At 44.6% G+C, this 26,517-nt stretch overlaps 2 protein-coding genes across 6 annotated transcripts in view; one reads left to right on the top strand and one right to left on the bottom strand.

Moving 5' to 3' along the window:
- Positions 1-19,664, top strand: part of LOC127572644 (leukemia inhibitory factor receptor-like) — a 199,841-nt gene extending 180,177 nt beyond the window's left edge. For all 4 annotated transcript variants that reach the window (XM_052020119.1, XM_052020121.1, XM_052020122.1 and 1 more), the window contains exons 16-21: positions 5,091-5,192; positions 8,814-8,981; positions 10,443-10,598; positions 13,318-13,411; positions 14,311-14,386; positions 17,414-19,664. In XM_052020119.1, the coding sequence (XP_051876079.1) occupies positions 5,091-5,192; positions 8,814-8,981; positions 10,443-10,598; positions 13,318-13,411; positions 14,311-14,386; positions 17,414-18,088 (1,271 nt within the window). In that variant the 3' untranslated portion in view covers positions 18,089-19,664. The remainder of the gene's footprint in view (positions 1-5,090; positions 5,193-8,813; positions 8,982-10,442; positions 10,599-13,317; positions 13,412-14,310; positions 14,387-17,413) is intronic.
- Positions 19,665-22,215: 2,551 nt separating this feature from the next.
- rictora (RPTOR independent companion of MTOR, complex 2 a) overlaps positions 22,216-26,517 on the bottom strand; it is a 148,545-nt gene continuing 144,243 nt past the window's right edge. The window contains exon 38 of one of the 2 annotated variants that reach the window (XM_052020116.1): positions 22,216-25,186. In XM_052020116.1, the coding sequence (XP_051876076.1) occupies positions 25,115-25,186 (72 nt within the window). In that variant the 3' untranslated portion in view covers positions 22,216-25,114. The remainder of the gene's footprint in view (positions 25,187-26,517) is intronic. The other variant, XM_052020118.1, reaches the window with a different exon arrangement.

Below are 26,517 nucleotides of genomic sequence, written 5' to 3'. Positions count from 1 at the left end.
GCAGAGGAGATTTACCAGGATGTTGCCTGAGATGGAGCATTTCAGTTCTGAGGATGGACTTGATTTGTTTTCCGTAGAGCACAGGAGGCTGAGAGTGGATCTGATGGAGATGTACAAAATTATGAGGGATATGGATGGGGTAGTTAGTTGGAAATTTTCCCCATGGCAGAAGTGCCTAAAACCAAAGGCCACATGTTCAGGTCAGCAGGAAGAAATTTATAGGGGATCTGAGGAAGAGTGTTTTCATGTAGATGTTGGTTGGAATCTGGAACACACAGCCTGAGGGTGGTGGAGGTAGATACTTCTACAACATTTAACACGATCTTGACAAGCACTTGAAAAGCCAAGGAAAATGAAAGTAGATTGTGAGAGTAGCTGGCAAGCAATGTTAAAACAGATCCTAAGAGCTTCCACAGATCTGCAAAAGGGAAAGGATTAGTAAAGGTCAGTGTGGCTGTCTTACAGATTGAGACTGGAAAAATTATATAGGGAAGTAGGGAAAGAGAACAGAAATTAAACACATACATTTTATGAAAGGCACAGAAATCCTTCTAGATGTAATGGAGAGCCATAGATCTAACATGAATGTTCTCGGAGAATTGATGGAACTGAAAGGTGATAAATCTGCAGGATCCAATGTCCTGCATCCTGTACTTCTGAAGGAAGTGGTGACTGAGATAGTGGATGCACTAGTTATCATCTTCCAAAATTCCATAGGTTCAAAAACAGTTCCCACAAATTGAAAGGTAACAAATGTATCTCCAATATTTAGGAAATGAGAGAGAAAGAAATCAGGGAAGTACAGACTTGGTTAACTTGACAACAAACGCACAGAAACTGCTGGGATTTATTATTAAGAAACTGAGAAAATAACAGTATGGTTGGCCAGAATCAACATGAACTTACAAAAGGGATATCATATTTCATATAACTGTTAGCATTTTTTGAGTTATAACAAGCAGACTAGCTAAAGGTGAACTAGTCATTTGATAGGATGCCTATTGTTCAAAATAGGAGTGCATGGCACTGGGTGTAATATGCTAGTGAGGACTGAGGATTGGTTGATCAATATAAAACAACAGGAATATTGGGCCACTTTTGGATTAGGAAGCTATGACAGGTGGGGTGCCCCAGTGATCAGAGCTGTAGCTCCATATATTCATAACCTGTATCATTGATTTGGATGGGAGGATAAAGTATAATGTATCCAAGTGTGCTGATGATGAAATGTCTGGGTGAAAGGATGGGCTATGAGGAAGCATTGGGGCTTCAGAGGAAGAAAATTGGCAAGGAAATGGCAGATAAAATATAATGTGAAAAAGATGTGAGATTATTTTTGGTAGAGCAATAAGAAAGGTAAAGACTTTTTCAAAATGATGGGCGTTTGAAAGGTGTTGGTGTTCCAAGTTGGTTGGTGTTCTTCCATAAATTGCTGAAAGTAAATAAGTAGGTACAATAAGCAGTTAAGAAGATAAACAATATATTGGCCTCCATTGCAAGAGTACTTGAGTATAAGAGTTAACACATCTTGCTCCAATTATACAGACGGCACCTGGAATATTGTGTTCAGGTCTGGCCTTACCTACCTAAGGAATAAAACTTGTGATAGACAGAATGCACTAAAATATTGATTCCTGGCGTTTGGGGATGGAGTATGGGGTGGTTTATGAGAAATGATTAAGTCAAGGTGCCTATACTGTTGGGGATAGGAGGAGAACAAGTGATCTCAACAAAATGTACAAGACTCATACAGGGCTTGGCAGGATAATATTTCCCTTGCTGGGGTGTTTAGAACCAGGGGTCATAGTCTCAAAATAAGAGGATCCGTCATTAAGAATTGAGGAGAGAAGAGATTTCTTCACCCAGAGAACAGTGAATTACTGGAATTTTGGATGAGAGGAGTACAACTGAGGTGGTAAAAAAGGCATATATCAGATGCTAGATTACTGATGGAGAACTGAATTCAAGATCATTCTGATTACAGGAAGTTCAGAGAGGAAGTAAAGAAGAAATAAGAGGCCAGTAGAGAGCATGAAAAACACTGGCAGCAAAAACAAAATGGAATCCAACATCTTTCTAAAGACATGCAAATAGGAAAGGGGTTGTAAGAAGAGACCAGAAAGGAAACTGCTCAGAGATGGAAGCAGGGGATAATACTGATGAACTAAATGAGCACTTGACATCAGTCTTAGTCGTAGAGAGTCATGAAGTCGTAGAGTCTAACAGCACAGAAATGCTTCTCACCTCTCCTTGTCCATGCCAACTTTATCCCCATCTGCATTAATTCCATTTGCCTGCATTAGAACTGGATTCTTCTATATCTTGTCTATTTAAGTTCCTGTCTAAGCATCTCATATACATGATTATTGCATCTGACTCCACCACTTCCTCTAGCAGTACATTCCAGATATCATCCATTTTCCGTGTGTAAAAAAACACTTTCCCCTCAAATCCCCTTCAAAATTCCTTCCTGTCAGCTCTGGTTTTTGATACCCCTACAGTGGGAAAAAGATTCTGATTATCTACCCTATCCATGCACCAGTCACTGTGGCACACCACTGGTCACAGGCCTCCACTACCACTCTCTGATTCCTGCCACCAAGCCATTTTTTTAATCCAATTGGCTAGCTCACCCTGGATCCCATGTGATCTATCCTTCTGGACAAACATACCGTGCAGGACGTGAGATTCTGCAGATGCTGGAATCTGGAGAAACACACAAAATGCTGGAGGAACTCAGCAGGTCAGGCAGCATCTATGGAGGATGCCTTCTTCAGGACTGGAAGGAATGAAGAGTTTTGACCCGAAACATTGACTGTTTATTTCCCTCCATAGATGCTGCTTGACCTGCTGAGTTCCTCCAGCATTTTGTGTGTGTGTTATACCATGTGGATCCTTGCTAAAGTCCATGTAGACAACATCTACCACCCTGCCCTCATCAATCCTCCCGATCACCTCTTCAAAAAAAAACTCAATCAAATTGGTGAGACACAATTTCACACGCGCACACACACACACACACACACACACACACACACACGCTGATTATCCCTAATCAGTCCTTGCCTTTCCAAATGCAAGTAGATCCTGCCTCTCAGATTCCCCTCTGATGTTCAGCTCAATGGCCTGTAGTTACCTGGCATGCCCTTGCCACCCTTCTTAAATAAAGGCATAACATTAGCAACCCTCCAGTCTTCCAGTACCTCACCCATTGCTAATGGTGACACACGTACCTCTGCCAGGGCTCCAGCAATTTCTTCCCTTTGTTCTAGAGAACAATCCCAGTAGTGTAATAGGATTTCTGTTGTTTCTCAATTCTGAACAAACGGATTCTGTTTCTGATAGTTCCAGGGGACATGCACCACCTCCAGTAGTATAATTTCTCCTTTATCAATGCTGTCACTTCCTCCACTCTCTCTTGTCATAGAGTAATGAAGTAAGGAAACCAGCACTTCAGCCTACCTCATGCGTGTTGATCAAGGTGCCCATATGTTAGTCCCATTCAGCCCGGATCCCTCTAAATCTTCCTTATCCATATACTTATCCGAATGTCTTTTAAACGTCATTACTGTAACTGCCTCAACTACTTTCTCTGGCAGCTCGTTCTGTATACACACCACCCTCTGCATGAAGGTTACCCCTCAGGTCCCTTTTTAATCTTTCCCCTCTCACCCTAAACCTATACCTTAGGTTTTTAATCCATGGGAAAAAGACTGAGTGCATTCACCCTATCTATGCCCCTCATGATTTTATACACCTCTGTAAGATCATCCATCATTCTCCTACGCTCCAAGGAATAGAGTCGTAGCCTGTCCAACCTGTCCCTATAACTCAGGCCCTTGAGTCCTGACAACATTCTCGTAAATCTTCTTTGCACTCTTTCCAGCTTAATGACGCGTTTCCTGTAACAGGGTGACCAAAGCTGAACACAAAACTTGAATTGCAGCCTTGCCGGCGTGTAATTATTGCTTTTAAATGAACCATTAGGAATTTATTGTCATTCCTTAATTGGCCTTGAAAAGGTATTGGTTTATTATTGTCATTTGTACCGAGGTCCAGTGAAAAACTTGTCTTGCATACCGATCGTACAGGTCAATTACATTGTGCAGTTACATTGGGTCAGTACAGAGTGCATTGATGTAGTACAGGTAAAAACAATAACAGTACAAAGTGTCACAGCTACAGAAAGAGTGCAATGCAGTAAGGTGCAAGGAATCGTGAGGTCAGAGTCCATCTCATCGTATAAGGGAACCGTTCAATAGTCTTATCACGGTGGGATAGAAGCTGTCCTTAAGTCTGGTGGTACGTGCCCTCAAGCTCCTGTATCTTCTACCTGATGGAAGAGGAGAGAAGAGAGAATGACCCAGGTGGGTGGGTAGGGTCTTTGATTATGCTGGCTGCTTCACAAAGCAGCGATAGGTAAAGAGTCCAAGGAGGGGAGGCTGGTGTCCGTGGCACACTGGGCTATGTCCACAACTCTCTGCAGTTTCTTGTGGTCCTGGGCAGAGCAGTTGCCGTACCAAGCTGTGATACATCCAGATAGGATGCTTCCTATGGTGCATCGATAAAAGTTGGTGAGTGTCAAAAGGAACATACCGAATTTCTTTAGCCTCCCGAGGAAGTAGAAGCGCTGGTGAGCTTTCTTGGCCGTGGCATCTACATGATTTGACCAGGACAGGCTGCTGGTGATGTTCACTCCCAGGAACTTGAAGCTCTCAACCCTCTCCACCTCAGCACCATTGATGTAGACAGGTACATGTACACTGCCCCCTTTCCTGAAGTCAATGACCAGCTCTTTTGTTGACATTGAGGGAAAGGTTGTTGTCATGACACCATTCCACTAAGCTCTCTATCTCCTCCCTGTACCCTGACTTATCGCTGTTTGAGACACAGCCTACAATGGTGGTATCATCTGCAAACTTGTAGATGGAGTTAGAGCAGAATCTGGCCACACAGTCATGAGTGTATAGGGAGTAGAGTATGGTGAATTGCTCCTTCAAATGCTACTGTCCTCCTTCTGAAGATACTAAAATGGCATCCATCACCACCGCTGTCGTCACTGATTGGAACTGTAATTCTCTTTTCAACAGATACCTTCCAAGCTGGAGTACAGTACAGCCTCGAGGTGTATGAGTGCGGCAGTAATGGGGATCACCTACTGAAGAAGCTACTCGGGTACACACGTGAACTCGGTAAGGAGAGCAACCACAGGAGGTCAAGGGTTCACAAGTAACCAGCTGGCGTTAAAGGCATTGTTGCTAACTCTGCTTATCTAATAAATTGGCTGGTTTTAATTGGGACTTAGGGTGTCGGGCAGTACTTCTGGTGACAGAAATAGATACAACAGTTTACATGGTGATCTTTCGGAAATGATGAAAGCTCATTGGCCTGAACCAGAAGATGCTAAAGATATAAAATAATTGCCTCTGAACCCTGGAGCTGGCAGGGCCATCTTATTTATGCATTGAATTGTGCATATTGTGCTTCAAAGGGTAGTTAAAGCATCTGTATTGTTAACTTTGGAAAGCATTTTCGATATATATTTAAAATTTAAGCAAAGTGTTGGGAGGGCAGGGACTAGGACTACTTGAATAGTTCTTCAATAGAGAGTAGAGAAGGTATGATGCCTTAGAGGCTTCCTGTGTTGTACCATTCTCTGATTCTTTGATAACGGGCATCCCGTTCGGGATATGGACTCCTGTGTAATTGGGAAAAAGCGACATAATTAATTGGAGTTTCTTATAATATCACGTTGCCCCAAAGTATTTGTGGCGTTTTATTAACTGCTTTGAAAATGTAATGTAAGAAACGCTGTGCCAAAGTGTGCAGCAACGTGATCAACCTAACTCACTGACACTAGTTGAAGGGAACTGTTGACCAGAGAATGAGGGAAATTCCTGCAGTGTTCAGGGGCCATTGTCTGATGTGGGAGCACTTTCCCTCTTGAGGCCTCTGGTCTGGCATTCTGTGGTCCAGCAGCTCCCATAGTCCGGCAAGTTTTGAATTTGGTGCCATTAGTTTGCAGAGTGCTAAGTAATTAGCAGTGCCAAGCCACCAAGTTTGATTTATTTTCTGTTTTAAGCTTTGTTATACAGTATATTATATGTTTCAACAGTTTTAAGTGTAAATGAAAGTACAGTACAACTTTTCAATTGTAAGCTTCATATTACATTGTGGTTTGGGTATGGAAATTTGCCCTTATGGAATTCACAGATCACTACCAAAAAAGTTCAGATATGGAATAAAAATTCACTGCTGCAGAATTAATGTGAAGAACAAACACAATGTATAGAGAAAACTGAACTAGTGTACCAAGGACAATGATTGCAGGCTGCCGGTTCACGGCGGGAGGCCACATCAGGGATTTGTCTTAGAAACCGACAAGGCAATCTTTGAATTGACAAGGCAATTCATTGAAACAATAGAAAATATTTCTCAAGGCATTAATGGTTTTATTTTCTGGTCTGAGCTTTATTCTATTTGTGACATAACAGTAAATATGCAAAGTAAACTGGCCAGTCTTGGGGTTGGGTATATGTTTACGTAGGGGGTTCTTGGGGCAATTTCTGTGCCCCAGCATTGGTCAGGTCCCAAGGGTGCTAGACTAGAGAGTTTCAAGCTGCACAACTATGTACCACCCATCGTCCAGTGGGCAGTACAGTGGCATTGCTGGTAGAACTGCTGCCTCAGTGCCAGAGACACGGTTCAATCCTGACCTAGGTTGCTGTCTGTGTGGAGTTTCTCCCTGTGACTGTGTGAGTTTCCTCCAGCTGCTCCAGTTTCCTGCCATGTCCCAAACTTGTGTGGGTTGGTAGGTTAAGTGGCCACTGTATGTTGCCCCTAGCATGCAGGTGTGTGGCAGAATCTGGGGGAATCGATGGGCATGTGGGAGAATCAAAAAATAGGCTCTTCCACTGAGGAATATGGGTAGAGCTCAGAAATAAGAAAGGTGCAATCACTATGAATGCGTTATACGCCTCCCATAGCCAACGGGAGATAGAGGAACAGATATGTAGGTAGATCATGGAAAGATGTAAAAGCAACAGGGTTGTTGTAATGGTCGACTTTAATTTCCCCAATATTGACGGAAGTGCCAGAGGGTTAAATGGAGCAGAATTTATTAGGTGTATCCAGGAGGGTTTCTTGAAACACTCTGTATATAGTCCAACCAAAGGAGGAGCCATACTGGCCAGGTGATCAGAGTTTCAGTGGGAAAGCATTTTGGAAACTGAAGTTTTCAGATAGTTATGGATAAGACTGGACCTCAGGGTGGAGGGGTGGGGATGGTGCTGGGGAGTTCTAAATTGAGGGAAGATTAATTACAACAGTATTAGACAGGAGCTGGGGAGAATAGATTGGGAGCAGCTGTTATCGGGCAAGTCCACATTTGACATGGCAGTCATTTAAGGACCAGCTTGTCAGAATTCGGAACCAACATCTTCCTATATGGAAGAAAGACAAGGATGACAAGGTCTGAGAACCTTGGATGATGAAACGTTTTGTAAAATTAGTCAAAAAGGAAAATAAAGCATGTGTAAAGTTTACCCACCCATAAAAATATCTATATAAATGATTTGGATGAAAATGTTGGTGGACTGGTTAGTAAGTTTGCAGACAACACAAAAATTGGTGTAGTTGTGGATAGTGAGGAACATTGTCAAAGGATTCAGCAGGATATAGACCAGTTGGAAATATGGGCGGAGAAATGGCAGATGGGGATTAATCTGGACGTGTTGCACTTTGGGAGGTCAAATGTAAGAGAAGAGTACATGGTAAATGGCAGGACCCTTGGGAACATCAATGTACAGAGGGATCTTGGGGTGCAAGTACACAGCTCCCTGCAAGTGGCAACACAAGTGATATGGTGGTAAAGAAGGTGTACGGCATACTTACCTTCATTGGTTGGGGCGTTGTGTATAAAAGTTGAGAAGTCATGTTGCAGCTGTATAAATCATTGGTTAGGCCATGTCTGGAGCATTGTTTGCAGTTCTGGTCGCCCCATTACAGGGAGGATGTGGAGGCTTCGGAGAGGGTGCAGAAGAGGTTCACCAGGATGCTGCCTGGATTAGCTAAAGGAAGAGCTTGGACAAACTTGGATTGTTTTCTCTGAAGCGTCGGAGGCTGAGGGGCGATCAAGTAGAAGCCTATAAAATTATGAGAGGTACATATAGGGTAGATAATTATTGACATTTTTCAGGATGGAAATATCAAATACTTATAAGGTGTGGGGGACCAAAAGCTTATACAGAGAGTGGTAGGTGCTGCCAGGTGAGGTGAAGTGTGGTTAGCAAGTCTGCCACACGTGAGGTTAGGTGTAGAGTTGTGGTATTGTACAGCATAGAAACAGGCCCTTCGGGGGTGGAAGCAGAATCAATAAGCAATGTCTCAGAGGTACTTAAGACAGGCAGGGACTGGAGGGATGGAGACTACATACAGGTAGATGGGATTAGTTTAATTTGGCATTACGGTCAGCACAGACATCGTGGCCTGAAGGTCCTATTCATGTGATGTACTGTTCTATGATTAGTGTAAGTGGGTTGTTGATGGGCAGCATGGACTCAGTGGGCTGAAGGGCCTGTCTCCATGCTGTATCTCTCTATCTTCTCCTCTAAAAGGATCTTGAACAAAGAACCATGGCCCTGAAGTCATTGGTCAGTTTTTGAAATGGCACAGAATGGGGAGTCTGGTGCCATTATTGCCCACCATTTTTTTTTTAACAATTATGTTGAGAAAAAATGTGTAGTCTGATTAAACTGATGCCAGTCCTGACTGGAGCCTTCATAAAATCAGCAATCTTTACTTGTGTTCCTTAGCCCCAACCGAAGGCCCTAAAGTGGAGATCAGCAAAACCACTGGAGACTCAGTGCAGATTGAGTGGAAAGACGTTCCTTTGGAGAAGCAGCGAGGGTTCATTGAGGGATTCAAGATTTATTACAGTAAATTCTACAATGACTCAGCAGCCAACAAGCCAGTGAACTCAGGTAAACGTTTAACAACTGATCTTCAGAAAGCTTCTCCCACACGTGACGCTTCCCATTTGGAGTCACATTTGTAATTTATCTTTGGTGCCGTTTGTTTTTTCTAGTGCTTGACCAGACTGTTTATTCCCTGCATTACAGGCAGCAGAGTCCACATTGCACTTGAATTATTTATGGTTTGTTCCTGAATTGAATTTTGTTGGTCTGGTGGTTTGGAAAGGAGCGTGTTTTAGCACTACTGCAACATACGAGATTAAGTGTAGAGTCATGGAATTGTACAGCATATAAAAAGGCCCTTCAGCCCTCCATGTCTGTGCCAGCCATCATGCCTCTCTATACTAGTCCCACTTGCCTGCATTAAGTCCATATCCCTCTATGCCCTGCTCATTCAACTACCTGTCCAGATGTCTCTTAAAGTCATTACTGTTCTTGCCTTCATCTCCTCTGGCAGCTCATTCCAGATACCAATTACTCTGTGTGTGGGGAAAAATGGACCCCTTGGGTCCCCTTTAAACCCCCTCCCTCTCACCTTAAACCTATGCCCTCAAGTTTTAGACTCCCCCACCAAGGGCTGTCTACCATATTGATGCCTCTCATTTGTGTGTGTGACCCCAGCCTCACCAGTATAGTTCAGTGCCAGCTTGTTGGTGGGAAAGTGGAAAACAAAAATGTGAACTTAAAATGGGAGAGGTTAAAGGAATATTTGATAGCAGTGCTCAGTTGACAGCACTTTCAGTTGAGTAAACAGAGAAACTGCTTCCAGTGACAGGAAGATTGGTAACCAGAATTATAATGAAAGCACTTTGTCTGTCTACCTGCACTGCACTTCCTCTGTAACACTATATTCTTCAGATGCTGAATATAGCTGGTCATCCCTCCCCACCAATCTCCCTCCAGGCACATATCCCTGCAACCGTGCTAAGTGTTAGACCTACCCCTCCTCCCTCACCACCATTCAGGGACCTAAACAGTCCCTTCAGGTGAGGCAGTCTTTCACATGTGAATCTATCGGCGTCATTTATTGCTAAACAGCATCCGCAGTCTTTCCTGTGACACTATATTCTGCATTCTGTTTTCATTTTGCACTACCTCGATGCACTTATGTACAGAATGATCTGTCTCAATGACACGTAAACAAAAGCTTTTCACTGTCTCTCGATACACGTGACAATAATAAACCAATCCCAATTCCACAAGGGGTAGATGACTGGTTGTGATCTGGAATAATTGCCTAAAAGGGTAATGGAACCAGATTCAGCAGTAACCTTTGAAAGAGAATTAGATAACTGCTTGCGTGGAGAAACTGTCAGATCTGTGGAGAAATGGGATAATTGAAAAATGAGCTGACTGAGAGCCAGTGGGCGAAATAATCTGCTGTGTTGTGCCATTCCATGGCGAGGATGCAGCCTCGTATAAAGCCCCAGTTTCAACGTTTTTGACCTTCTGCTTTCTCCATTGCAATAGGTAATCAGTCAGCAAATATCATACTCGACCCTGACAAGCGGGCATTCAAGATCTTAGGACTTGAACCAGGAACCACGTACAACGTTGGAGTAAGAGCGTTTACCAGTGGAGGAGACAGTCCCAGCAATTCTGTCACTGTGACCACACCGAACAGCCGTAAGTCCATGGGAAACAGCAATGCCTAGCAAAGCTGTGGCAGCCTGCTTGAGTTGCACTGTAGGATCCAAGGTTTTTGATATGATTTGTGCTTGTTTTGTGGAATATAAAGAACATAAAATTGGTCAGTTGGACCCTTGAGCCTGCTCTGCCATTCAGTAAAATCACAGCTGATCCAATTTTGACCACAACACCACTGTCCTATCACAAATGGGACTTGACATCCCCAACCCCTCCAGTCAGTGCTCCAATGACCAACGTCAATGAAAAGGAAATAAAGATTTATTTATTTAACAGCATATCATGGACATTTGAGTTTTGCACATACATTAAGCTACTTCTGTTGGAGGCAGGCATCCAGCCATTTTGCTTGACAAAGACCAAATAAGATGGATTCTGTTAATATTTTTTTTGATGGCATTGGTGCTTTCTGATCAGGTTTGTTTGTCAATAGAAGACAATTTTGTACAGTTATAGATGCCACACCTGAATCATAACGTTGGTTTCACAAGGCTCCAGTGCTTTTGAAACTGTATATATTAGTTAACGTAATGCTTGATCCTAGTTTAGTATCCAATCCTAGAGAATTCCCAATCATCCAAACCTGCGCATTATCCTCTCTCATACAGGATACATCTCAATGTAAAGGTAAAACTACATTTTTTGTTATGTTTTCTTTCTGGGAACCTGATAGTCCCACTGTCATTGTACTCCCATGGATACTTGCTCATCCCACCTTTTGAATACAGGAGCAAAGATGTCACACTGCACATCTACAGGAACTTGGTGAGACCACAGCTAGAGTGCTTGGTGCAGTTTTTGTCTCCTTGTCCAAACAGATGTACTTGCCTTGGGGGGAGTGGAACAAAGGTTGAGCTGGTGGGTGTGTCATGTGTGAAGAGACTAAATTCACGAGGCTTGTATTCACCAGAGGAAAACCCACTGAAATATACAAAGTTCTGGTGGGAGGCAACAAGTCAGATGCAGGGAGGATGGAAGAATAGAGTCATAGAGCACTACAGCACCGAAGCAGGCCCTTTAGCCCATCTAGTCCATGCCAGCCTGGTTTTCTGTCTCGTCCCATCTACCTGCACCGGGACCATATCCCCCCAAACCCCTCCCACCCATGCACCAATCCAAACCTCTCTTAAATGTTACAATTGAACCCGCATCCTCTACTTCCACTGGCAGCTCGTTCCACAATCGCACCACCCTCTGAGTGAAGTAGTTCCCCCTCAGATTCCCCTTAAATATTTAACCCTTCACCCTAAACCTATGTCCTCTAGATCTAGTCTCACCCAATCTGAGGGGAAAAATCCTGCATGCATTCACCCTATCTATACCCCTTATAATTTTGTATACTGTACCTCTATAAGATCTCCTCTCATTCTCCTGCGCTCCAGGGAATAAAGTCCTAACCTATTCAACCTTTCCCTACAACTCAAGTTCTGGTAACATCCTTGTAAATTTTCTCTGCACTCTTTCAAGCTTATTGGCCACTTAATCCTGAACGCCAAGTGACTTAACCTTCTGGAGCAGCGTCCCATGGAGGACTTTGTCAAAGGCCTTGCTAAAGTCCATGTAGACAATGTCCACCGCCTTCCCTTCATCACCTTCCTGGTAACCTCCTCGAAAAACTCTAAGATTAGCTAGACATGACCTGCCACACACACAGCCATGCTGACTATCCCTAATCAGGCACTGTCTATCCAAATACTTGTATATACTGTCCTTCAAAATACCTTCCAATACTTTACCCACGACTGACGTCAGGCTCACCAGCCTATAATTTCCTGGCTTATTCTTAGCCTTTCTTAAACAACGAAACAACGGAACAACGGTAGCTATCCTCCAGTCCTCCGGCATCTCACCTGTGGCTAAGGACATTCTAAATATCTCTGCCAGGGCCCTTGCAATTTCTGCAGTAGCCTCCCACAAGGTCCAAGGGGACACCTTGTCAGGCCCTGGCGATTTATCCACCCTAATTCACCTCAAGACAACCAGCACCTCCTCTTCTGTAATCCAGATACGGCCCATGACCTCACTGCTCTTTTTCCTCAGTTCTGTGGACACTGTCTGTCTCTCAAGTAAATACAGACACAAAAAAAGTTCACTTAAGACCTCCCCCATCTCTTTTGGCTCCACGCATAGGTGACCACGCTGATCTTCAAGAGCACCAATTTTGTCCCTTACTACCTTTTTGCTCTTATTATAGCTATAGAAACCCTTGGGATTCTCTTTCACCCTGTCTGCCAAGAGCAACCTCCTGTCCTTTTTTGCCCTACTGATTTCTCTCTTAAGTGTTGCATTTGTTATACTCCTCAAGCGCCTCATTTGATCCTAACTGCCTATACCTGACATGCACTGTGTCCAGGAATGAGAATTTCCTGTATCCTGAGGCAGGAGGACTGAAATGAGGATAAATTTCCTTACTCATAACATGGTTACCTGAGGAATTCTCGACCACAGAGGGTGTGGAGGGCATGTTGCTGATTATATTTAATAGGGCTTGGAAAGATCTCTAGAAACAAGACTTACAGAGGTATGGGCAGAACACGAGCTGGGGGATCAGTCATGGTTTTATTGAATGGTTGAGTTGGCCTGAATGACCTACTTGTTCATCCACTGATCCCACATTAAGAGGCGGTTCCTCTCCTCCAAGAAGCTGCAGTGATCACATTCCTGTTAATATATCTGCTTCCCCTTCTTTCCCCATCAGCCATCGCCCTGATCCTGGGGATCACCTTGCCTCTGATCGGATTTATAGGGCTTGGAGTTGTCCTCAGTATCTTCTGTTACCAAAAGCAAGAATGGTGAGTTCCTTTTTTGGTATTGGTTTATTATTGTCACTTGTACTGAGGTACAGCGAAAAACTTGTCTTGCATACCGATCGTACAGGTCAATTCATTACACAGTGCAGTTACATTGAGTTAGTACAGAGTGCAGTGAGGTAGTACAGGTAAAAACGATAACAGTACAGAGTAAAGTGTCACAGCTACAGAGAAAGTGCAGTGCAATAAGGTGCAAGGTCACAACAAGGTAGAACGTGAGGTCAGATTCCATCTCATTGTATAAGGGAACTGTTCAATAGTCTTATCACAGTGTGGTAAAAGCTGTCCTTGAGCCTGGTGGTACGTGCCCTCAGGCTCCTGTATCTTCTACCCGATGGAAGAGGAGAGAAGAGAGAATGTCCCGGGTGGGTGGGGTCTTTGATTATGCTGGCTGCTACACCAAGGTAGTGAGAGGTAAAGAGAGAGAGGTATGATCCACTTCCTTACAGTAACGATTATATTTTCATGAAACACTCCTGCTGCCTGCTTGTAATGAGTGCCAAAGGTTTCTAAAGTGTTAGCTCCTCTTCATCCCTGCATTTCAACATTGCCTGCATACGCGGGCATCTCTTTTTATTCTTGCTACACCCGAATCTGGGCCTGTGTACTGGGTGATGTTTCCCACGCTGCACCCGACCCTGGGCCTGTGTACTGGGTGACGTTTCCCACGCTACACCCGACTCTGGGCCTGTGTTGTAGCTGAAATCAGGCTGAGCGTGGCCCTGGGACCAGTGTGACTGGGGTGCGCACTCTTTAGGAACATAAGCTGTGTGGAGAGCGAAGGGTGGGGTTCACTGATCTCCCTGATATTGGGAGCAGCAAACGCTGGTGGTGTGATGGCAACAAATCACTGACCGTTACCTCCTTAACATCTGTTCCAGGATCAAAGACACATTTTATCCTGATATTCCCGATCCAACGAACAGCAAAGTTCTGGATCCTGGAAGCTTCCCTCAGGTCAGTACTGCAAAACACGCAGGAACATTGTGTCTGCATGTGCATTGTATACATTGAATATGTATAAGCACGGAGCCATGGATAAATGTTTTTATACGTGTGCTAGTATAACTTGTATATGTAAGTGTCGCATTTGAATGCATGCGTGCAGGGAGGGTGCAGGATCCTTTCTCTAAAGATCTATATCTGTGACACAATTGTCTGACATTCAGTAGCTTTTAGTTAGGTGGTGGAGTACCGATGAGTGGCAGCCCGATGTGGCCTTGGGTAGGTAACGGGGAGATCATCAAGATCACACCGGATGAAGGGTCTCACCTGAAACGTGGAGGCAGATACGATAGAAGCATTTAAGAGGCTTTTTAGGTGACTGTCCATTTCCCTCCCCAGATGCTGCCTGACCCGCTGAGTTCCTCCAGCACTTTGTGTGTGTTGCTCCCACACTGGAGCTGGCTGCCTTGGCAGGGAATGGCCTTGGGGAAATCTACAAACTGCTATTTCTCTTATCAAGAAATCAGAAAAAATATTTTAGTGAAAGATATCAGAGCCTGTTTATCTTTAATACGGCTGTTTTTAATTCCCCCTCCTTTCCATCTTGGCACACCACACCTTAGAACATGGAACAGTACAGCACAGAACAGGCCCTTCGGCCCACCATGTTGTGCTGAACTAATTAAACTAGTAATTAAATGCCTAACCAAACTAATCCCTTCTGTCTACACAATGTCCACATCCCTCCATTCTCTGCACATCCATATGTGTACCTAAGAGGCTCTTAAACACCTCTATCGTATCTGCCTCCACCACTGCCCCTGGCAGCACGTTCCAGGCACCCACCACTCTCTGTGTAGAAAAAAACTTGCCCCGCACATCTCGTTTGAACTTTCCCCCTCTCACCTTAAATGCATGGTCTCTAGTATTGGACGTTTCGACCCTGGGAAAAGATACCGGTTGACTACTCTATCTATGCCTCGCATCTCCCCTCAGCCTCCGCCGCTCCAGAGAAAACAACTTTGGTTTGTCCAACTTCTCCTTATAGCTCATACCCTCTAATCCAAGCAGCATCCCAGTGAACCTCTTCTGCACCCTCTCCAAAGCCTCCACATCCTTCCTATAATGAGGCGACCAGAATTGAATGCAATACTCCTGATGAAGCCTAACCAGAGTTTTATGAAGCTGCAACATAACTTCCCGAGTCTTGAACTCAGTGCCTTGACTAGTAAAGACAAGCATGCCATGTGCCGCCTTTACCGCCTTATCAACCTGTGTCATCTCGCAAAACCTCACTCTCTTCTTGCCAATGTCATCACCCCACTTCCTGGTGTTCCCAGCCCAGGGCTTGCAGCATGGAGCCACTGGGCCATGTCTGCAACCTAGGGACCAGTCATATTACCTGACCCCTCCCGACTGATCTGATGGAGAGAGGCCTGGAGAACATCCTGTTCTCTTCCTGGCTGCTGCTCTGGGTGCTCCATGGCTGTGCAGTGATGTGATGGCCAAGGAAACGGGGCTGGCATGGGGGAGAAGCTAGTGGGGCTGCTGCCTCACAGCTCCAGAGACCCTAACCTTGGCTGCTGTGTGTGGAGTTTCCACGTTCTCCCTGTGACCGCGTGGGTTTCCCCTGGGGGGCGGGGGGGGGGGGGTTGGTTGGGGGGGTGGGTAGGGAGTGCTCCGGTTTCCTCCCACATCCCAAACACGTGCAGGTCGGTCAGTTAAATGGCCTCTGTTAACTTCCGCCAGTATGTGGTTGAGTTGTAGAATCTGGGGGGAGTTGATGGGAATGTAGGGAGAGCAGAAAAATGGGGTAGGGTAGAATTAATATATAAATGAGTGCTTGATGGTGGCATGGACTCAATGGGCTGAAGGGCCTATTTCTGTGCTGTATCTTACATACAGCAAGATGCCTTTTGGTTGGCATGGACCAGTTGGGCTGAACGGCCTGTTTCCATCTTCTGTGACTCTATCTCTCTGTGACCATGTAACTGATTCTCGTGTTGGGTTGGTCCCAGGTCTCCTCTAGTCTTGGGTGGGCGTTACTAAGTTCCAGCTCTGGGCTGTGTCCATCATGTCAATACAGCAATGCCTCTGCAAACAGTGTGTGTGTTTGCACTTGGAACAGTCACTCCAACATGTTATGGTGAGGTTGTATATTGGTGAGGCCAAATTTGGAGTATTGTGTGCAGTTCTGGTCGCCTAACTATAGGAAGGATATCAGTAAGATTGAAAGAGTGCGGAGAAGATTTACTAGAATGTTGCCGGCTCTTCAGGAGTTGAGTTACAGGGAAAGATTGAACAGGTTAGGACTTTATTCCTTGGAGCGTAGAAGAATGAGGGGAGATTTGATAGACGTTTACAAAATTATGAGGGGTATAGACAGTAAATGCGAGTAGGCTCTTTTCACCAAGATTAGGAGAGAGAAGTACGAGAGGACGTGGCTTTAGGGTGAAAGGGGAAAGGTTTAGGGGGAACATTGGGGGAACTTCTTCACAGAGAGTGGTGGGAATGTGGAATGGGCTGCCATCTGATGTGGTAAATGCAAGCTCATTCTTAAGTTTTAAGAATAAATTGGATAGATACATGGATGAGAGAGGTCTGGAGGGTTATGGACGGTGCAGGTAAATGGGACTAGCAGAATAAAGTTTCGGCACAGACTAGAAGGGCCGAATGGCCTGTGCTGTCGTGTTGTATGGTTCTAACAGTACGGGTCCTCGGAAACTCAGTATACAAGCATGGCTTTCAGCACAACTGGAGACACCAGAGACTGCAGATGCTGGAGATCTGAAGCAATGAACACAAAAGCTGGAGGAACTCAGTGGGTCGGGCAGCATCTGTGGAGGGAAATGAACTGATGAGGGGTCTTGGCCCGAAACGTCGACTGTTCATTTCCCTCCATAGATGCTGCCTGACCTGCTGAGCTCCTCCAGCATTTGTGTTCATTGCTTCAGCACAATTGCCACTTCCTGACAAACAGCTGCATCCAAAGCTGGAAAGGTCCCTCTGATTTTTTTTCCTTCCTCTTTCTCTTTCCAGGGAGTCAACTTGTGCAAAACTCTGGAGCCGAAAGATTGCACACCTAATGAAGTGCATGTTGTGGAAGACAAACCGATCGTAGGGGAGGCTAATAAATCAATCAAGGCAGAAGAACAGGGTGAGGTTGTACCTGAGGATGACTCTGAAAATGAGATTCAGCATCAAGGCGTCATATCGTACAGGCCAAGTAGCACATCTCTCAAGATGTCAGGGGAGCCAAACCCAGCATTTGAAGCTGCAGCCCCATTAGTGACGTGTGTTTACCCCAGTGAAGTGACATACACAAGTATACGGGGCCCTGCCCCTCCTCAACAGGAAGCAGCAGGGCCAGATCAGATGGAGGATGATACAGAGGTCATTGTCAAGTCAGGATATCAGCCCCAGATCCACATGGCCACCAATCCTGCATTAGACAGAGAGCAGCCTGACCTAACGCTCCACGTCAATGGCTACCAGCCACAGATGCACAACAAATCCTGGAGCCTCGATTCTGGAGACCTACTACCATTGGAGCCTGACTCCATCGGCAGCCCAACCTCCATCAATTCCCAAGCCTTCCTGATTCCGGAGAAGATGATGGGGGACGAGTTGAAACCCAGTGGCATAATGTGGTCCCTTCCCTTCTTCAATTCCAGAATGTCTTCAAACTCCTACGGTAACTCCAACCACAGCTGAAGGGGGATGGATGTGGAAGTGGAGGGTCCCAGCTTCAAACCTTCACATTAATCTTTGCTCCTGCACTCAGCATTGGCCCACGGTGGTGCAGTGAGAAAGCCTGCGGGTTAAAAATCTAGATGATTATTACTGCTCAATTAGCTGCTTTCCAATGTTCTCAGGGGCTTTAAGCAGGTGGAGGAGTAACTTGCAAAAGCTTTCTGATTGAGACTCTAAACACATGAACCAGACTGACCTCACAGCCCTCAGGAGCATGAGGTTCTGTACACTCTGTTAGCAGTTTGGGTTGAATGACTTACTTCTCTTCCAATGTTGACGTGAGAGACTGGAATCTGGAGCAGACACGAGACGGTCCATTTCCCTCTACAGATGCTGCCTGACCCGCTGACTTCCTCCAGCAGCTCGTTTGTTTGCTCTTTCTCCAATGTTCCTGTTCAATACTGATCGCTGTTGTCAGGCTGTAATTATATGTCTATGATGTAACACTGGCTAAATCATAACCAAATTATTGGAGATGTGAAAAGTGGTTTTGTCTGTGGAATGCAGTAAGCAGGTACCAAGTCTGGGTTGGTATCCTGAGGATTGTTCTAATCTAGGGTATGTTTCCATTCACCTTCTGTAGGAGGTGTGAGATCATCAGTGGGAAGAGTAGCCTGTTTGGACTTGATAGGATGGGTTTCAGGTGGAGTGTTGCCCTCCTTCAGTGAATTGACTTGGTGTGTGAACCAGCAGGACATGGCAAATTGAACTAAACTTTGTGGCTCAATGCTCACAGCCTCTACTTCCACACGGCACCCCACATCACAACCATAGGCAGCTGAAGCCCACACCCTCTTCGATGGAAAAGTGGGCAGGATGGGGATCTGACCCTTTGGAGTATAAATATTCTGGTTTGCAGCTGTTTGTATTTCTTCCTACTTCAACGAAGGATTTGAGGATCTGAACAGAATTGTCCTGCTGAATGAGCCAATGTGTCCCACCTGAATACTGCTCTTGCTCTATTTATCAAAAGCTATGTGCTTCATGGACAAGGCATTGCTTTGAAGTGCAGTCATTGTTATGCTGCTAAGACGTGGTGTAAGCTGATGCAAAGGTCATCTATGGTCAATTTAAATATCTCCTGCTTATGATGTATAACCACAAACCATCAAACTCTGTGGGCAGGCTGCATGATCTGAAGTGCCATTGCATTCAATCTAACTGGTCAATCAGCATTTCTGATAGGAAGAACAAACTTGGACTTGCCCCAGAAAAGCAGCAGATGAACTTGAGTACTGTCAATATATTTACTGACAGCTCTGATTTACCATAAACCAACTGAGGTACCAGATGCAAAAGCACCATACATCACCCTCAAGAATGGTGAGGGTGCAGAATGTCGTGTCAGGGAGATGTTTAACATTGGTTAAAATATTTGCAGCTGCAGGGATAGGGCCTGTCATTCCTATGGACTACGTCTAGAGTCAGTACTATTTATCCAGTCAGTTTGGATATTGGCTATTAAGTATTTGATGTTAGCTGATTATTCAACTATATTATAAATCACAGATCTATCTATAATACCTAGATTTCAAATCAAAAAATAACTATTGCCTTTTTCTCCATTGGCAGAGGAAGGGGAGAAAGGTAGCATGGAGCAATTCCTGTTCTACTCACAACTGGGTCTATAACTTGCTGTGGATGCAGACTAGTTCTAGTGACTCTGTACGCAGAATTACAGCTGTACTTACTGTGTCACTGCCATGCCATGGGTTGAATATACCATCCGTTGCAACCAGTTATGAGGCAAAGGAGTGGTTTCCCCAGAAGAGCTCAGCACTTGTTTTATATGCACATTAGCCGATAAGTGTTTGGTAATGAGGGTTAGATGAGAGTAAGGTTTTGTGGCTGGCTCATCAGACGAGTAGAAGCCCATGAGATCCAAGAGAAATTGGATCCAAAATTGGCTCAGAGACAAAGCAATGTGCAGTGGTGAGCAACTGATGTTCTGTAACTGAAGGTAGTGGTATGATGATTTAGACACAAATGTAGGTGACAACTGAGAAGGATGTAGTCGGAAAGCAGTGGACCAATAACAGATGGGCAGAAATATGGCAAATGGAATCCAGTCTGGGAAGTGAGGCAGTGGATGGCAAACTTGGACCAAGATCCCTCCTGCTGCTGCAGTGATCATTAAACTTTGGGTTTTATTTCTTTACATTAGCTGGTAGGGACCTGTATCAAAGCATGAATAAATCTGAATTTATCTTTTAACTGACCCCAAAGAAGTCAACTCCAAATAGTTTGCTCAAAAATTGAGAAAATTAATTTAAGCATCTCCCTTTACTACACAAGACTTCTGAGCTATCTGGGGAAGGATAGCAGCATGATGCCCAGGATCACTGTTCTTTGCTTTCCATCAAGATATGCTTTGCTAGTTTCAGTTCCAGCAGCTCTTGTTACACCACTGGTCCTGCTCTGTCCTGTAGCAATGATGTTATACCACTAAGCTCAAATCTGCTGTGCAAGGGCTGGTTGAAGTGGTTTGTCTATTTAATGTGAAAGCCATTTTTTGTTCCTGTTTGGTTAGGGAATAAAAATTGGACAGCACTTGTAAATGTCTTTCCCCACCTCAGCATTAATGCAATATTTAATCATTTAACATAGGGAGGTTTATTTTTTACCCAAACTAAAAGCCAAACCTTTCATCAAGGTGGTACTGATCTGGAAGTCTCATGTAATTAAACACAACTGTCAGGAATTCAATCACAGGGCTTTGTTTTAAAAGAGATTAACTGTAGGCACATTATTAAATCAATTTTTTTTTAAAGCTGGAAAAACAAAGGAGGCACCAGGAGTCCAGAGCGATCGGGAAGGTCTAATATAGCAAATGCAACCTAAAATGCAAGTTATACAGGCCCTTAAATATACTCTCCCATTCACTAAATGGGGCTTGAGCTTGTTGTTTATTAATTGAGGATCTTGTTGACCAGTTTTGGATTAAATTGGCAGGCTAATGCTCATCTGTTTTTGACAGATGATAGTTTGAGAAATAAATCAATGTACCTAGGATGAAAATATGTATAATATATTCAGGAGCAATTAGCCTCTTGTATGAAGGCAAAGCACAGGGTTAGTGAATCTCTTCTGCTGCTAGCACTCAGTCTAATAATGCCCAAGATGGGGAGATTGATAAACCCCACAGAGGCATATCTTATCACCTTTGTCTTGGACAAACCTGTGTGCAAACCAAGAATTGTATTTCTCCCCTCCCCTCTCCTGAATATGCAGACTTGGGTACAGATCCATAAGCTTCCTTTCATATGTCAAAAAAATGGGGGGGGGGGGGGGGGGGGGGGGGGTCTTGGCCCCTGGACACTATTGGCAGGGTAGTTGAAGCAATGAGGATTTAGTGTCCTGAACTTATTACACTACAACTTTGGCTTAAATTCAAGTAATATAACACTTTAATGCTGGAATTTTTTTTAAATAAAAAGGTTCAGTTATTGCCATGGTATGTATTCAGTCTATCTGTTCAATACCTGCAAGTCACAGCCCATTGTGAGTACAATTTACAAAGCTGGATGTTTTCATAGTGCTGTGCCTAATGGCCCTTGTAAATTGTCAAATTACAATGCAAGAAGACTACTTTCAGAATACAATCACTGCATCAAGGGTCATCACTTTGTGGGAGCTTGCTGTGCACAAATTGTCTACATTCTCTATGACACCACATCCGTACATTCCAAGTGTAATTAAAAGGTGCTTTGGAATATTAAAGATGCACTACCCAAACCATTGCCATCCTCTTCTGATGGACACCAGCAATCCATTAGTTGATCAGGGCTACAATCCCATCAGACTGAACTGCAGTACCAATTGTCAAAGGTCCTCCTGCACACTAAGCCAAATTAAAACAGCAAACCATTTAGCGACACAAGTTAATGTACAGATCCAGAATTTAACACAGTCACATTCCGTTATACAAACTCAATAAAAGATGACCAACCTTTTCTGTTAATAATGACAAAATTCCACAGTGCTTTTTCTTTGGTTTCATTGTGAACTGTTAGGGAATGTTTTACTGCGTTAAAGGAGCTGTAGCTTGTACATGGGAGCAAAGACAGGACACTGGCTGCCATAAACTTAGATACATTTGTTTTTTATTGTTAATTAACAATGCATTTCCTTTGATAAGTTCTTATGATCAGAGGGTAAATGCCCAGAAACAGACTGTACACACTATACAAAGAAACCACAATGTGGCAACGCAAAAACATTACTCTCCAAAGCCACTCTGCTTTATTTAAATTATACACAGCTTTATGAAATATTCTCTTATGGAAAATATATAAATAATTTCTTTTAATCAGACTATGTTACAGGTATACATACAAATCAGGTATATGTTCAGTGACTGTTGAACACCAGAACATCCCAATAATGTAGCAGCTTATCACATAGAAACAAAACCAAACACATTCACAATGATGGCTACGATGCCCACCTTCGATGCGCCTCTCTATTTGGGCGTTTTGCCTTCTCCGGACTAATTATTCCTTCCCCTTCAAAATACCCCAAAATAGCAAACACATTTGCTGGATTAAGGAATAATCATACTGTCCGTGCAATTTGAGACCATTGATTCTTTTCAATCGCATTCTCCAAAGTCTCGGGAGGAAGCGCTTGCACATTGTGAGATGGAAACTGACTGACTACGGGAAACACAGCACAAGATTCAGAGACTGAGCTGAAAGAACAAATGCACACAGACTACAGGACAAAGGAGGAAGGTTCCTGCATAATCTTTTTTACCAGTAAGATTTGGGGGACTGAAGATGGCAAAGATGATAAAGTCACAAAGTTAATAGTGAATTACTGACCTATCTCAAGTGGCTTGAAAATCATCTGACAGTAAGATGGTCACCACCACTCCTGACTGGTTCAACTGGTCAACTTGATTAGTGTTAATTACAGCGCACTGCCTGTCAAGTTTTGTTTGGGTGGCAGAGAGACTGCTGTGGGAAGAGTCAGATGGAAGACAGAGTACTTGTGAGCTGTAGGGGGGGTGGAAGAGACTCCCTCCACCATGTGTCGCAGGGATTTCATAAGCAGCTTCTTTCTCAAGTCCTGGGGGTGGGTTTAATGAGGTAGCACCTTATTCTGGACCCATCCCTTCATTCTCTCCTCACTACTGTCTGCTGGAAGTCACTGCCTGCTTCTGGGAGTGAAAACATTTTAGCAACTCATTCCAACCACTCAGACATGCAACCCAGAGATTTCAACACCTCACCACCTGAACTTTCAAACTACTGACACCAGAACTCTGACACACTTTCAATTCTCCCTCCCACCACCTCTACACCTGTGCTGAGAACAATTATCATTTCGACAGAAAAGGCACTGCTTTAGCTGCCTATGAGACCTGGTGAGATGCAGCCCATCAGAGATGCTAACACTCTGCTGCTCTAAATTCCACATGATTACCACACTAGCTCTACTAGCATTTGCTTTCTGAAGTAGCACTGGATGCTATAGATCATACTCTCTGGCTGGAACCCACCCAAGACTGAGAAAGTGCTCATCTGCAGGTACCACCCATACTGGCTGAAGTACCAAGAAGTGTCCACACTTGCTTGACTCCACCAACAAGCAGAATCTTCCTGCAGTCTCAGGCAGGTGTAACTCTTGTGTGTTTAATAAACAGTCTATGCCCGACAGGAGCTCGTTTATATGTTCTGACCCCCATTCCCACTCCTTGTTCTCCCCTCTTCACACTGAAAGGCTGCAGACTGATGCACTGCTCTCTCAACGCAATACCTACTCACATCAACTTACACAGGATCATCTGCAGCGCAAATACAGCTACAGTCAGAAGCCAGCACACATCAGGGGTAGAGGATAGACAGGGAATGGAGACAGGCAGGCAGTGACTGAGAAAATGTGACAGAGAGCAGCTGGAACTGGTGGTACCACTGATCTGCTACTTAATCATTTGGACATCTTCAAAAATCCATACCATGTCTGTCTATGAAGAGCGAGGAGTGTCCTATGTATCTTAGGTTCTGGACTGGGTTGGGGTGGGGGGGAGGGGGGTGGCAGGGTGAGTAGGAGGAATTCCAAAACATCCTAGGAACTGGAGGTGAAGAGGTTCCAATGTACCCTGAGCAGGGGTTCCTATGTAACACGAGGGTGGGGCAAGGGGTTCCCATATAGCTTAGGATGACTGTGGGAGAGGAAGAGGTTGCTAATAGTCTGGGCTCTAGGACCACGGGGAGGGGCCAATTTCCATGTATTCCCCTTTGGCCCATTCGCCCATTCCTCTAATGCAGTGGTCAATATACTGTGTTTGCTCCAGGGTGGAAACTGCCCTCCGAGTGAGCCCATGATAAAAGAACAGCATGTCATCTGGTTAGAGCAGGGGCGAGGTGCTAGTTAAGCCCAAAGCATCACACTGCTTGCACAGATGCAATATGCAGTTAAAGCTCTCCTGTGAAGCAAGGTATAGCAGCTCAATTCTATTCCAACTGTGCCCATTCAACCAGTATAATTTAAACGAGATTATTACAGGACATCCTTTTCGATAAACTGTAACAGTTTAAAAGAAAAACAGGACCCCCTTCTTGGTACAAGGGTATTGAACAGACCGAGCACAGGTTTGAAATAAACAAAGGCAGTGCTGGTGGAGTGAGAAGGTTTGGGATGAGTGTGCATCTGTGCAATGGCATCGAGCAGCTAAATGGGGAGATCCATCCAGTAAGGCAAAGCACCCAGAACCATGCAGTGCCTGATACCGAGGACTGGGCCCCAAGTTTCTTCATACCTCCAGTAGTGTTAAGAATACCTTCACGTTCAGGATAGAGGAAAGGGAAATAAATAAGAACAAGCCAGACACCAGGCCAGGATCTGCACATACGCTGTAGATTTGAATGCTGAGTCGCCATTCCCGCCTTGCTAATCGAAATGGTGGATCCATTGGTACCAGTAGATCCTGGCTGAAGTTGGCCATAGGTCTGGTGAAGTGGCAATACTTCTGCTTGGGCTCGGTCAGGATTCAAGGATCAGTTCAACTTCCAGCTGCTTGGGTAATGCAAGAGTAGTGTCTGCTTCCTCGTACAGCTGTCAGAGATCAGAAACATGGTCAGAGCAGACAGTGAGATCCCCAAGAGAGCGCGAGCGAGAGATCGAGTGACACAGACCACCCCTGAGAGCGAGCGAACGAACATGCAATCAAGCAAGACTCCCCAGACAGAGGACAATGAGAAGAAGACGAGCCCAGAGTGAGAATGAGTGAGATCCCCCTGGACAGCGCGCAAGACAGATTCCCCCAGAGAACGAGGTCACACACAATGAAAGAGATTGAGTGTGCAATATTCCCCAGGAAAAGAAAAAGCAAGTGAAAATGAGTGTGTTTGAGACATTCCCAGGTAGAAGAGCCAGGCAAAAGTAACAAGAGAGTGAGATCAAGGCTCCCCCCAGAAGGCAAGAGAACAACATTCCACCTGGAGAGTGCGTGGGGGCGGGAGAGGGGGGGTGAGGCGGGGTTGGGGGTGAGAGAGAGATTCCCAACAGAGTAGGTAGATCCGGAGCACGAGAGCGGTGAGATTCCCCAGATAGCGAGAAGAGATCAAGGTGACAATACCCCAGAGAGCAGGTGAGAGAGAAACAGCAAGAACCAGTGAGCTCGAGGCCCGAACTGAGAGAAGGGCGTGCATTTGAACATATGAATTAGGAACAGTAGGACACTTCCCTACTCAAGGCTGACAAGACCACATTTTAAAAAGGTGATCCCTACTTCCAGGTTATCTGGCAAGAGGAAACATCCTCAGCACATCCATCCTGACAAGACTCTTCAGGATGCTGCAATCAAGTCTCCTCTCTCCTCCTAACCCCAGTGGATACACTTGTCGAGAGAAGCCCCCCCCTCTATTCCAGATTTTATCCTTGTAAACCTTCCCAGAACCGTTTTCAATACATTAACTTCCTTCCTTAAATAAGGAGACCAATAGTGTACATAGTATTCTGGATGTGGCCTTGCTAATGCCCTGTAGATCAAAAGCAAACCTCTCTACTTCTGCATTCAATCCCCCTGATAATAAACATTGACTGCTGCTCTTCCCACAGATGTGGCCTGACCTGCTGAGTATTTCAACAGATTTCCATTTTTATTTTGAAGTTGCAGCACCCGGAGATGTTGATTTACAGGAACATTCTGCTGGCTCTCCGAATTACCTGCTGTAATTGCACACTGGCCTTTGTGGATCATGTACTAGGAAGCCCAGGTCCCTCCGTATCTTAGAACCTGCAAGCTTTTGCTGTTTAGATAAGAAGCTTTTCTTATACTTGCTGCCAAAGAGGAAGTTAATATGTGACACTGTAAAATTGTCCACGTGCCAGAGCTTTGCCCATCTAAGTGATATCCTTTAGGCCTCCTCACAACTTCTTTACTA

The sequence above is a fragment of the Pristis pectinata genome, chromosome 7 (genome assembly GCF_009764475.1).
Source record: "Pristis pectinata isolate sPriPec2 chromosome 7, sPriPec2.1.pri, whole genome shotgun sequence".
Lineage (NCBI taxonomy): Eukaryota > Metazoa > Chordata > Chondrichthyes > Rhinopristiformes > Pristidae > Pristis > Pristis pectinata.
This window is presented reverse-complemented; position numbering and strand designations above follow the sequence as displayed.